This window comes from Salvia hispanica, chromosome 6 (genome assembly GCF_029641045.1).
Source record: "Salvia hispanica isolate PSC_SH4W2 chromosome 6, Shi_PSC_v1, whole genome shotgun sequence".
In the NCBI taxonomy this organism is placed as follows: domain Eukaryota; kingdom Viridiplantae; phylum Streptophyta; class Magnoliopsida; order Lamiales; family Lamiaceae; genus Salvia; species Salvia hispanica.
The window spans coordinates 12,670,658-12,684,673 of record NC_142697.1 but is presented as its reverse complement, the minus strand read 5'-3'; the positions used below and the strand labels follow the sequence as shown (position 1 = coordinate 12,684,673).

The 14,016-nt window shown below is 33.4% G+C and overlaps 1 protein-coding gene and 1 non-coding gene across 3 annotated transcripts; one reads left to right on the top strand and one right to left on the bottom strand.

Moving 5' to 3' along the window:
• Positions 1 to 69: 69 nt before the first annotated feature.
• On the bottom strand, positions 70 to 142 carry TRNAF-GAA (transfer RNA phenylalanine (anticodon GAA)). The gene has a single exon. It is a non-coding gene; the product is annotated as a tRNA-Phe (tRNA).
• A 7,716-nt stretch (positions 143 to 7,858) lies between these two features.
• Positions 7,859 to 13,635, top strand: LOC125203653 (uncharacterized). Of its 2 annotated transcripts, none has more exons than XM_089061231.1 (5): positions 7,859 to 8,386; positions 9,581 to 9,669; positions 9,803 to 11,797; positions 12,598 to 12,772; positions 12,912 to 13,635. In XM_089061231.1, exons 1-5 carry the CDS (start codon positions 8,338 to 8,340, stop codon positions 13,505 to 13,507), a joined length of 2,904 nt encoding a protein of 967 aa, XP_088917357.1. In that variant the 5' UTR covers positions 7,859 to 8,337; the 3' UTR covers positions 13,508 to 13,635. The 2 variants fall into 2 exon arrangements, with proteins under 2 accessions (XP_088917357.1, XP_088917356.1); XM_089061230.1 differs by having other exon boundaries at positions 12,589 to 12,772.
• Positions 13,636 to 14,016: the final 381 nt, after the last annotated feature.

Sequence of the window (14,016 nt, the reverse complement as noted above, 5' to 3'; positions counted from 1 at the left end):
AGCAATGGGCCTAAAGGCCTCTTTATTAAAAACAAAGCCCAAGCTTGCTCTACAAAATAAAGAATGAATTGCGGTGAACGTGGATCGAACACGTGACCTTCAGATCTTCAGTCTGACGCTCTCCCAACTGAGCTATCCCCGCTAATGTGAATAATGGGCGTAGTATTCTTATTATATAGTATAATTTCACTGATCACTATATGGGCCCGAATAATTACAATAGTATTGGGCTATGCTTATTTATAATCTTGAACGTTATTGGTGAAGTTTTCATTGTACGACAGGTTCATTTGGCTGAACCACTGAGAGTGCGAAACAATAACTACAAACAATAAGTCATTGTTTGATTATTTCTAATGCCAAAGTAATATTCTTCGGTGTATTATTCCTCCGTCTCAGATAGTTTGTCTCACTTTGACCGGGCACGAGTTTTAAGAAATATAATAAAAGTAAATTAAAAAAGTTACTGGAACGTGGGTCCTACTTTTATAGATTAGTTTTATAATAAAATGTGAGTACGAATGGGTTAGTGGAATATGAGTTCGATTACCAAAAATGGTAAAAATTGAAATGGGACAAACTATGTGGGACGGATCGAAATGGAAAAATGGGACAAACTATCTAGGACGGAGGGAGTATTTTTTATTTTATAGTATTATATTTTCTGTAATAGATTCACAAATATATAGATTATAGAATAGTACATTATTCCCAGTCCACAGATGGTTTAATCTTTCTATTTTTGCCCTTTGTCTAATTGTAGTAGAGAAGTTTCTTTTTAAGCCCTCATTTTAGTAAATTAAGAGTTATCTTACTTTACCCTCTATTCGCTTTAACTTTTTATTATCATTTTTTCAAAACAAATGCTCATGAAAATGAAACGTCTATTACAGTGGAACGGGGTATCAGTTATGTTTCTTAAGTAGCAACAAATACCGGCTTCTGACTTTAAATCATGCCTAGAAGAAACTTAAAATTTACTCTTCTTAATGGCTAAAAAGAATGTTTTTTGTTACGCAGGTTATTTTAATTACCAAAAACAATGGCTAAAAGCATTTTTTAAATTTCATTTTGTTGATATGTTTGGCAAACCCAGTTGCATAAATTAACGAGTAGAGTATTTATTTGATATCTCGCCCATTCATACAAACATAAAAATTCTTTAAAGAAGGTTTTTATGATTTGATGTTGATATAACATTTTTTGTTTTGTTATTATAAAATTTTGAAACAATCTTGATAGACTTGATATGCTGCTATTGTTTTTACCAAGCGTACGTTGTCATACATGATATGGTGGGGGGTTGTCATGTCAATCTGTGTGGATGGCCATTTCAATTTTAATTATACATTTTTGACATTATATTAAAACTTAAACGAGTGAAATGTTGAAATCTTGTCACACCAAGTATTGTTTAACAATACTATAGTCTATAGAAGTAGGACTGCAATGCAGTGCCATTGTAGATCATAAAAAAACTATTGATATCTTATTATATAGTAGTAGTAGTAGTAGTAGTAGTATATAAAAACAGTGGTCTAACTTCATAACTGAACCCCGGCCAATATATAAATATTTATTTTGTCTCATTTGTATAGCATTCTAACAATAATATCTACACTTCAGATTAATAATAGTACCCAACGTTTTAATTTTTACTTAAAATTATTCTGTAAATAATTTATAGACAAAATTGCCCTTAGGAAAATGTAAGTTCTCGATTTGATCCAAATTCAAGTCGAAGAGAAGCAAATAGAAGTTAGAATATTTGTTGCAGTGAATTTTGTTTCGGCGTTGTATTAATTTTGTAGTATTTTTTAGATTTTATGATTGCAACATAGTAACTGCAAAAACGGGAGAGCATATGCGCACAAAGAATTCGGTGGTAAAGCTTATTTACTCTTAAATTGAGATATTTCATTTGGGCAAAATTGAATGTTTAATTTATTGTTACATTATAGGATAAAAGTATAAATATCGAAGTTGCGTTACATTGCGTAGGAAGAGGGGTTATGGTTTTTGATATTTTGTGAATTGGCGGTTTGCGAACTGATTTTGCGGAGTGGTATCTCAAATAATGTAAGCATGGAGCTTTGGAGTAGACCTTTTTGGTTGAAAATGTGGATACATTTGTATGATATGTGACAAATCACAATCTTGGGCGTTGTGACATTTTCCAATCTTACAATTTTCAGCCCAAGATGTGAGAATCTAAATCACCCTTCCCTTGGCTTACTCGGATTTAGAACATTCGTACATAAAATTCAATTTTTGTTATAACAAGAGTGGAAACTTTCAAAATTATTAAAGGAATGGAAGCAAGCAGTGGGTCCCACCCCCCATACAACAAAAATTTACTGATTTTTATACACTCTCATACGTTTCCTATTTTTTCATCTTCTTTTTTTTTGTTTGTTTAGAGAATTTGAGAATCATCCCTTTCCGATCCTAGCTTATTTGGTGGCACACTTGAAACGCATGTGAACTTAAATATAAAGACACAAATAATTGTAAAAAAAATGATTTAGTAAGTTGGGAAAGTAAGTAGTGGGGATGAGGAGAAATGGAACATCATCAAAAATAAACTAAAAGTTGAAAACCACTAATAATTTCTTAGTTACGTAAATGTGACTTGATTTGCACGCCATTGGAAGGTTGATTATCCAACTATATCTATAATTGCAACAATGAAATTACAATTTGAGTAAAAAGTTACTGATATTTTACATCCTAATTATAAATACGTTCCTCTATTGAAATATAGTAAGACTGTAAGAGTATGTTTTGAGTAGTAGTAGTAGTACTCCCTCCGTCCCATAAAAGATGTCACACTTTCCTTTTTAGTTTGTCCCACAAAAGAGGTCACATTTCCTCTTTTGGAAAAAGTTCCTTCTCACACCAATTATAAAATTATATTTGCTCTCACCACTTAACACACAAAATAACATTTCCTAAAATCCCGTGCCATTTTCCAAGTGTGACACCTTTTCTGTGACGGAGGGAATACTTTTTAAGATTTATACATACGCATCTAAAAAAATACTACTACAAATCTACAATTCAGAATCTTCACTTTATTAATATGTGTTTTATCATTTTATGATATACCAATCGGTTGGTTAAGGTGGCATTTTCACGGTAATTATATCAAATATCAATTAAAGCAATGCAGGTAGGTTTGGACCTACTCTTATCACTTTATTTGGACAATTAACTTTAACCTTTCTCTTTTACTATGATTGCTGTTTAAGTCAAAGTGCTTCAGGTAAACATATCTATCCTTTTAATTAATCCTATTTATTTAATGTTAAACCACACTATTTTACTATATCACTTATTGACTATTTAGGGTGGCTATAATTGTGAGCCTATGCTATGCCACATTAGCTTCTTTCTCGTTTATCTTAAAATTAACTTCCATTTTCAATTCTATTTCTTTTTACGTAAGTAACATTAGGCATTGGTTTTCTTTTCTTGGTGTAAAAACCTGGCCTCTGATCATGACAGTAGGAAGATGATTTACCTTTACTGGTTGTCTTAAGAAGATTCTTAAATTGTAAATCTGATGTGTGACAGAAATTAGAAAAGAAATCATGTTGCAAGCCTCAAATCAAATAAATAGTTTCATTTAATTTCATTGAAAAGGGATCGCACATCACGTTGCTATAACTTAAAAGTTGATTAAAATTGAATATATGCTAGTGTGCAGGTACTTGATGGTTATAAATTCATTTTCGTGACCGATCCGAATTTATGAACACTGTGTGGTGCGGTGACCAATTTAGGCTCTATAATTAATACAGTATTCTCTTTTATTTTGAACTTATATTGTGTGCAAACTTATTAATTTAAAATTGAAAACGTGGATATATACTGCCCACTTTAGCATAACCAAGGACTGTATAATGTATTAGTAATTTAAACGTGTAACCATTAAATTATGTGCAATTGAATACTATTATTGACGTTTATATTTGGTAACATGTGTGTAAAATCTTGTACTACTATAAATTAGTTGTGTACAGGATAAAATTTTTTATTTTTAATAAATAGGCCATTCATGATTGTTAAGAAAAACATACTACTACTATTGGGTAGTAGATGGATAAAAAATAATATTGTGCTTTATACTGTCGTAGTTCAATCTTCATAACATATAGTACCAACTTTTCTCTATCATAACAATTTATTTGATGCATTATTAACTCATAGTTCAAGGAATCAAATTTTCATTTTCTTTCTGAGACAAATTAGCCTGACAGTTGTTCATTTTCAGCTCCAACGTGTGGGTTTATGTACTTCATTATTCAATTCGCGATAGCATATAGTAGTATATAAAATTCAAACTTATACCACAATATTTTTCAATTATACTAATAAACAGTATATTCAACAGTAACTAGCACACCACATACCATATTGAATGCATTGATAAATTTTGTTTGAACCTACCCTAAAACCAAGGAATTAGTACAGTGAAACAAATCAATGCAGCAGATATCATGAATGGCGATTCAAAAGGCAACCTTTAATTCTCACATTTAACTGAAGGCATCTAAATAGTCCAACTCCTTATCATAAATCTAGGTTCAATCCTCTTGTTTCCATTCTCTAAGCTCAAAAATAGCAATGCCAATCTTCCCAACATTTGATGTGTGCAAATTATTAAAGTCATTTTTAACACACTTTTGATGATAATAATATCAATTTTCACTAAATTTATTTTTTTAAAGACCCCATTTTTCTAGTTGCCAACTAGCATTTCATATCGAAAAACCCGGATAAAACTATAAAAAGATATTTGTTGAAAAAACCACAAACTTAGGAGGAAACAACAAATTTATGTGTTTATTTTTTAAAGAGTACACTTTTATTAAATTTATATGTTATGCAAAATGATGATTTTTTTTACCACTCTTAAGGGTACGCAAATGAAAAATAAATGATGAATTTATATCAATTTTGTAATGTCGACCGGTCTTTGCAAATTTTTTCTAACAAGAGGAAAGAATTAAACTAAGAAGTTCTCAATTGCATATTAAACTATGCCATCGATTGAAGAAGCCCTAATAAATAAAAAATAAAAAATGGGGTCGAAATATCAAAATAACTAGCTAGGTTCATTTTACATTCTCACATATTTTATTACTAATATACATGACCTTTATTACGAACTAAAAACAATAATGGTAAAACTAACTTCACCAAAAATGATAAATGCCGATTGAATTCAAATTTTGGTGTATGCTTGATGCTTCGACCGTGCCCGATTAATGATATGTGTTCAAATTTAACATATTTAAATTCTAACTATTTAATGTAGATCAAAATATAAAATTAATAAAAGGGTAAATAATATAAATAAAAATTTATACATGATTGAACACTCTATACAAATATTATTAAAAAGATTAACAGAAATTTACGTTACGTAAAATTATTATTATACATTCACTGTAATTCCAGTATAGTATTACAATAATTTTTTCTCATTATTGAAGTTACTTCAATAAAAAAAATAGTAATGAGGTTTTGCACATCTATTATCTTAATTCACAGTTACCAATAGTACGTCATAATAGATAAAATGAGAGTGGTTAGTGTAGACAATGTCTAGGAATGCATATATATATCTCATTAATATTAATATCTAATGATATTTTTACTAATATCTGTGCAAAGTGTAAAACGTGAGATTTATTGCCAATTTTATAAATCTTACCATCGGGAATGTCTAGGAATGAATATATCTAATGATTTTTTTACTAATATGTAACTTTCCATCGGGAGTCCGGGACGGGCGTCCCTTGACAGAGGGCTTAGCCCTATCTGACGGGATGACACGCCGGGCCGGCGTGGCATTCCCGGGTGGCGCGTGACGCCTACTCATTAGGGATAAGTTGGCGTCGCTTTAGCAGTTAAAAATTTGATTTTTTTTATAATTTTTTTAAATCAAGAAAAAATTAATCAATAAAAATTTCCAACTTCCTCAATTATTATTGTTTTATTACCATTTCCCTTTATTTTTCTATAAATTTTTCAATTTTCTAATCCTTCAATTCATTCCAAAATCATTTATAGATACTCATTCATAATTTTTTTAATGCAAATATTATTCGCCGCTATAACGGCTGACACTTCCCGTATGACGCGGTCACAACGAGTAACACATTACTAAACAATTGAGCTCGTCATATTTCATTTGAATACACCGCCGTTGTCGTCGTCGGAAGAGTAAATTTTTTTTATTAATTTTAGTTTTTAGGATTTTGATTATGTAAATATTAATCTTTAAGAGTTTGTAATGTAATTTTTGGATTTTTTAATGAATTAGGAGTATTATTAATGAAATATTATGTTTTTAATTTTGTTTTAAAATTGAAGAATGCAATAATGGGTCCCGTAAATAGTTAAGAGATCGAATGGATTACTACGTGTGTTATCTGTTAGGAGAAAATATTCAGCGGTCCTTCCACACCACCATGGCACCATGAGGTGGTGTGTCCAACCAATTGTTTATTGACAAATAAGAATATAAAAGGCAACACATCCAACTAGACATGCAATTATTTAGGAAACATTCATTATACTACTTTTATGTAAAATTGCATAATATAAATATGGAAATTACTACTATATGGTATATTGCATGTCTATTGATAATAAAAAAATCAAATCATACTAACTCTTGCGAGTATATTCTTTTGGGTATGAATTATGATTATCTTTTTTTCTTATTTATTATGTATATAAATAAATATATTAGACATATAAAGCATGACCATAATTTAGTTTTATTTACAATATTAACCATTTGAGTAAACGTATAATCATGTATATGCAAAAAAAAGGATAGAAAAATTACATTATTGGCATACTTATTTTAATTTATATAGAATTTTCAATTATTGTAGAATTTTCAATTATTAGGAAACATACCACTTTCATGAACAATTGCATAGATGGACATTACCAATATATTTTCAGTTTCTATACATATTTCATATTTATATTTGCACTTAATATAATAATAATAATAATAGCCAAAATGTATCGCAATAAAAAATGTAATCCTAGAGCATTTTTTAATATTATTTTATGTGCATATATACATGATTATACGTTTACTCAATAGGTTAATATTAATAAATAAGAAAAAAAGATAATCATAATTCATACCCAAAAGAATATACTGTGTTAGTATGATTTTTTTTTTTTTTTATTATTATTAATAGATATGCAATATACCATATAGTAGTAATTTTCATATTTATATTATGCAATTTTCCATAAAAGTAGTATAATGAATGTTTCCTAAATAATTACATGTCTAGTTGGATGTATTGCCTTTTGTATTCTTATTTGTCAATAAATAATTGGTTGGACACACCACCTCATGGTGCCATGGTGGTGTGGAAGGACCACTGAATATTTTCTCTATCTGTTAGTCAATGGATAAAATAGAAAATGATTAACAATGTAAGCCCATAAATGAGGGTCAGTTCGTCACAGAGATCACAGTTATTAACACTTTGAAATATTATATGGATCGCAAAGGTGAAAATGCTATGAACTTTCATTTTAAGATTATTGAGACTTATATGTAAATGACAAATTAGTCATGAAATTCAAGGGTATTATGATATCCTAAAAATGGAACTAAATTAAAGGATATTATTGCAATATAATTTATGTAAATTTATCTTAGAAATAAAAATAATACTGTAGTAATAACACATACAATCAGATTTACATAAATAATAAATAATATTAGGTGGAAATTAATTATTCGTCCACGTATAGATAGCACCAATCCCTCCCGCCCGTGTGTCAACCTACCTAAAATTCCAGCCCACATATTGAGTCGACTGCTTCAACCTTCTTCCCTTCTCTATCTCTCTCTCTCTCATTTCAAAATTACAAATCCTTTCACACACACACTTCCGTCATTAATGTCCGGCTGTCTTCTCTCTCTACAAGTTTCTGTATCTAACATTCACATACCGCTTTTTCTTTATTTGTTTCTAGCCATCTCTTCCCCTATCGATAACTATCATAATTCTGTATACACACACGCCCTTTCCTTTCCCTCTCTACAATGTTAACAGGATCTACTCCGAGAGGATTTTCCTTATCTTTCAACTCTTTCCGCTCGAAATGAGCTAGGTTGTATGTGGCGATGGTGGCGTCGTGCTTTTTTGCGATAATTCCGCTCTGATTTCTCACTCTCAAACCAAAAAGAGACCTAATAAAGGCCTTCATTATTGTAATTGAAAATAAATTTTCCTCTTCTTTTACCTTTTCGCTGCTGCTTACTTTGAAATTTTGAAATAGAAAATGGAGAGAGCTCGACACAGGAAAACCAAAAGTGCTTCCGGCATTGACGGTAATTTTTTTTAATCTCAATTCTCATACCTGTTTGTTGAGAAAAACACAATTATGCTTCAATTGTTGAAGAATTCTCAGCTAATAGCATTTGCCTTCTTTGCGAGATAAAAATATGTTTAGAGCCTGCAATTTTACATTGTGCTCATGTTGCTTTTCTGGAAATAGTAATTTTTGAAATTCTTTTGTTGGCTACGCACTCCTCCTTTTAACTCCTTTACAAGAAAATCTAAAACACTTCTCAGAAAAGGATAACAACGTGCCAGAGATTTTTTTGTTGCAGCTTTAAGTTAGCCCGAATTTAGCTTAAAACGTTGATTTTAATCTCAACTAATGGTTAATGGCTGTTTCCCGACTTATCTCTATGTTTTCGGTTGGGCCATCCTATTCATTTTTCATCTTCAAGCCACGGCGAATCCTCTTTTCTCAAGCATAAAACTTTCAATTTTGACACTAGCCTTTCCCTTTCTAGCTTCTAAGAAAAAACTTGAAGTCTAATGCAGTCTTTGGTTGCCTTGTGTTGAACTCGCATGATAATGTTAGTTATATTATTTAAAGACTTTTATGCCATTCACCAATATTGTGGGAGGCCAAAGGCGGTCTTACCTGTCGACATGCTTAGTTTCTGTGCTCTTGCTTCAGTGAAGCGTGAAGTCGCTAAATGGTATTGAATGATACTTATTAGCCTTGCTCATGCTTTACTAAAGCTAGTTTTGTTGGCTGTGGTTGAAAAAGAACTTTTCTTTATTGGTGTTATCATAATTTTGTCCTCTTTTGATTTTCTATTATGACGGGTTTAATTGCTAGAAATAGTGTTTTGGAGTGGCCATTACAAAATTTCTATGAACTTCTTAATATCTAGTAGCTGCTATCTAAGCATTGGCATTGCTTTTAAATTTTCTTGTATCTCTCCTTAATTCCAGGTATAACTGTTTATCTGTAGATAATGCCATTTTCATTTTGCTTTTCCATTTGATGAATTGTCCATTTTCTTACAATTATGGAGGTGTTTGTCTGATGCACAAACGCAGTTGACTGAATCCTTTGTGTCCGTCACGGTGATTAGCAGTCTTGAATTTATATTTTTTCCTTCTTTCTAGAGTTTGGGGCAAGGATCAACGGAGATATTTCTGATTACAATTTGTATCGTTCTACTTTCATGAATCTTACCATTACTTTTTGAGCTTTTGCCCAGGTATTCGGCCGATTTCAAAGCAGAAAACAGTTCCAAGATTGTCTTCAGATTCTCGTTCTTATATTGATGGGAGCAACAGGGATGAAATGGTCTGTGATAATGAAGTTCTACTTCTACTATTTGTATTTAGAAATTTAATTTCCAATTTTGTGACATATTTAATATTCTCCAATTCTTCAGCAGTTTCAAAATTTTATAAACTTTTAAATTTGACATCTACAGTTCATGCTTGAGCTGGGGCAGAGCAACTTAGGAAGAGGAACAGGGATCCCAATGAAGAAGTTGCTGGCAGAAGAGATGTCAAAAGATGTTGAATCCAAGAAAAGATCACCAAGTGTTATTGCTAGATTAATGGGTCTTGAAGGGCTTCCATCCCCTCGGCATGTTTATAGACAACAAAAGAAGTTCCCCGAGAACTACCAACAGAAAAACGTTTCAACTAATAAACAAAGAAGTAGCCAACATTATGATAGCCAATCAGAGCGAAGCCTAATAGATCAGCAAGAATTCAAGGATGTCTATGAAGATTTAGAAGCATCCCATGTTGTCAATCGCCAGTATTCTTCAAGATGGGGTGAACACTCAATTCTTACAAAACCTGAGATGGAACTGATTCGGCAGAAATTTATGGATGCAAAGCGTCTTTCCACAGTTGAAAATTTTCAAGGTTCGAAAGAGCTCAACGACACTCTAGAGATGCTGGAATCCAACAAGGACTTACTGCTGAAGTTTCTTGGTCAGTCAGATTCTTTATTTGTGCAGCATTTGCATGATCTACAAGCTGATCCTGGCAATTCGTTTGGCAGTCACATAGCAGTCTTAAAGCCATCTAACTCTGAGAAGTTTGAAAGTAAAGCCAAAGCATGGAGATCTGAGAGAGATACTTCTAATAAGCCTCGTGATACTTCTCAGCTGAAACGTGAAGATGGTCTTCTTCTTGAACCACACAGTCGCCATAGAGTTCGCAGTTCAACAGGGATTCAAGTGGAAGAGCCGAAAGACAAAAATATTATTCCTACTAGGATTGTTGTTTTGAAGCCAAACGTTGGGAAAATTCAGAATGCTGGCACATCTTTGTCGTCACCAGATCTTTCACACAGTTATAAGACTGGATCCAAGAAAATCAAGGAATACTCAAATGTTGGTAGTGCTGAAATGGTGTCATGGAGAAGGAAAGACTCATCTCATAATGCAGGATTATCAATGTCAACGTCGAAAGAAGCTAGAGAAATAGCTAGAGAAATTACCATGAGGATGAGAGATGGCTACGATGAGAATGCAGGTGGCAAATCTACTGTGTACAGCGGATATGTGGGAGGTTATGTGGGAGATGAGAGCTCATACGATGCCAATCAAAGTGATTCTGATAGTGAGTCTGATGTGTTTATATTTGCTTCTAGAAGATCCTTTGATGCTAGTAGCATGTACAGATATCCATCTTCTCATTCGGGAGAATCACCTGTAAATACAGAAGCAAAGAAGCGACTTTCTGAGAGATGGAAGATGACCCACAAATATCAAGATTTGCAAATGATGAGTCGGGGAAACACATTAGGGGAAATGCTTTCTTTGCCCAATAGGGAAACTAGGCCCTGCCAATCAAATGTTAAAATGAGTCCTGGCCGAGCAAGTAAAGAATTTGGTAACAATGGAACTGCTACTTTGGATGTTCCTTTAGGTATCAGCAGTAGGGATGGATGGAAAGATGAAATAGTTAGAAACTCCTCTAGGTCTAGGTCACTTCCTCCACCCACTGGTGGGAGAGGGAGAAGCCACAGAAGCCTAAATCATAATAAGTTGGCTGAAGACAAAGGCCTGATGCATAGTAATTCTGTACGTCGTAGCAGAAGTAAGGTTGAAAGGGGAAATCTGAGTCACAGAGAAAATTGTTCAGCTAAAGATTCACAATCCAGTATCAAGTCGTCTCGTTCCTGTCAACACATGTTTGCTAATGAGATAGACTCTTCTTCAGGAGCCAACATTGAGATTCAGTTGGAACCAAACACCCAGGACTTATCATCTGAACAACAGCCCATGTTTTCAATGGCTGAAAAGGCAGACAATTATGAAGTCCCTGTGGTTGATGTAATGATGATTTCGGATCCTGGTAGCACCAATATATCTTCAAAATCTTCCGAGATTCTTCCAGAGCAGTCACTTTTAACTATAGCAACTAACAAAGTTGCTGATCATAACCAAGAGGGCTCTAGTCTCCAGGTTTGGTCTTGACCTTCCTTAAACTTAAGTTTCCTTCTTCACTCCATAGCATACTATTATAGGATGCTTCATATCTGTTAATCCTACTTTTACTTGGAATGTGGAATGCCCCTGCTTTCTTTACTCTATCAACCTGTAGCTTTGTGTGTGTGTGTGTGTGTACAGAGGCATGCCTTCTTGTGCATGATACTTTTAATTGTTTACTGTTGTTTTCGTTAATTGGCAAGGCAGATAGTTATAGTGCATATTTGCTAGCTTTCCTCAACTCGAGATATAAATATGTTTGCTTTACTTGATGGTAGTTGGTTAGCCTAGTCTGTCCCCTCAAGCATATGGATTATGTTCACCAGGTTCATTGTATTCCCTACATTGAATAAGTGAAAGTGAATCTCTGGAGCTAGCGCAACTGCCCAATTAATAAATTCTTCAAATTATGCTGATTTGGCTACTTAATTGTGCCTTTTAGATATGCATTCCTTAATTACCTGCTGATGGTGATTGCTCTCATGTTACAAGTTGATAATTCAATTGTAGAGAAGGCTCTTCGCCAAAATTTGTTTACAACGTTCGTTCTGGTTAAAAGCCTTTATGGTATTAAATAAAATAGCTTCTACTTATGTTTATAATGCATACATATCTTTAAAAGGTTGATAACTAATGTTTTCATTGTGTGATGCACCTCGTGTGACATGAGTGCATAATCCTCTATTTAAGATCTGGAGTAGGCCCTATGGATTGAACCTCTGGTGCTTTGTGCTTTAGTATGTACATAATCAATCTTGTGTTTTCAGGAGCTGCAGAAGGAATTGTCTGATCAAGGATGTCCTCACTTGCAGTGCCCAGGAGCTGAGCCAGAATCTTCTGAGAGCTCCAAGGAAGCACACCATCCTAGTCCAGTTTCAGTCCTCGAGGTCCCTTGTGGCGAAGATACGCCATCTTCTGAAAGTTTTGAGAGAGTCAGTGCTGAACTTCATGGTATGAAATCCCTTCACTGGCTGTTAACATAATTACTAAAGCATAGCTTTCCTTGGTTGATCCCATAAGCATTTCTGTTACATTCCTGATTTCAACAATGATAATCTTGTCAATTGTTTATTTTTGCCCTCCGGTGTAGAACTCCGAATGCAACTGAAGCTCCTCAAGTTGGAGTCAGGCACATATGCTGAGACATCCGCACTTGTTCCTATCGAGGAAGAAGAAGGGCAACCATCTCCAGTAGTTTCTGAAGGTGACCTTCTCTTAGCAGCTGACAACTGGAGAACTTGTTATGCGCTTGACGTGCTGATAGAGTCTGGTCTTGAAGAATCCTACTTTCACATTTTAAGGACGCCGTGGCACTCCTCAAATAGCCCATTAGACCCCAAGTTGTTTGAGAAGCTTGAGAAGAAATACAATGATGATGAGACAACCGGATTGAGGTGGGAAAGAAGGTTGCTCTTCGACGAGATAAATTCAGCAGTGATGGAGATTTTCCAGAAGCGCGTGAACCTGTGCCCCTGGGTGATGCCAAAAGTGTCGGGGTCGAATCTGCAATGGCAGGGCGTTCAAGATGATCTTGAGAGATTGATCAACCAAGACTACATCAGCGGTGACGGAGAACTTGATAGAGATATGCTGCGGTCAGAATGTAGAGCAGAAATTGAGATGTTAGGTAATGAAATCGAGAGACTGTTGTTAGATGAGATGATAACTGAGGTTATATGTAACTAATGCTTAGCTTTTCAACTGAACTGGAATAGAATAGCTGATAACATAGGTAGATGAAAAGCTTGTGGTACAAGAATTGAGAATAAATCTCAAACTTAATCAAAACTTACAAGTGATTAATTAAGCCTTCACTGCGTGTGTGTTTCATCTCATTACATACAAATACAATACATGTTTGTAGATTCAATTTTGCCTTTTTCGTCTCATTGCATATAATATCACTTTCATTTTTCACACTATTTTTATACGCTTGAGTGCCACTAAATGTTTCATTTTTTCTTTTTTTATTCGTCCGTTAATAAATATTTCATTTTTCCTCATCCGTCACGATGCCCATGACCAACTCCTAAACACCTCAACTGTGTAATTTTAATTCATTTGATTATATAATTTTATAAATTGAATAAAAAGTTTATTTTGTAAAACAATTAATTGCTATATGCAAATGTAGTTTAATTGAAGTAGTTTGTATCATATTCCTCTCATACTTAAAAACAAATTGAAAATCTTGT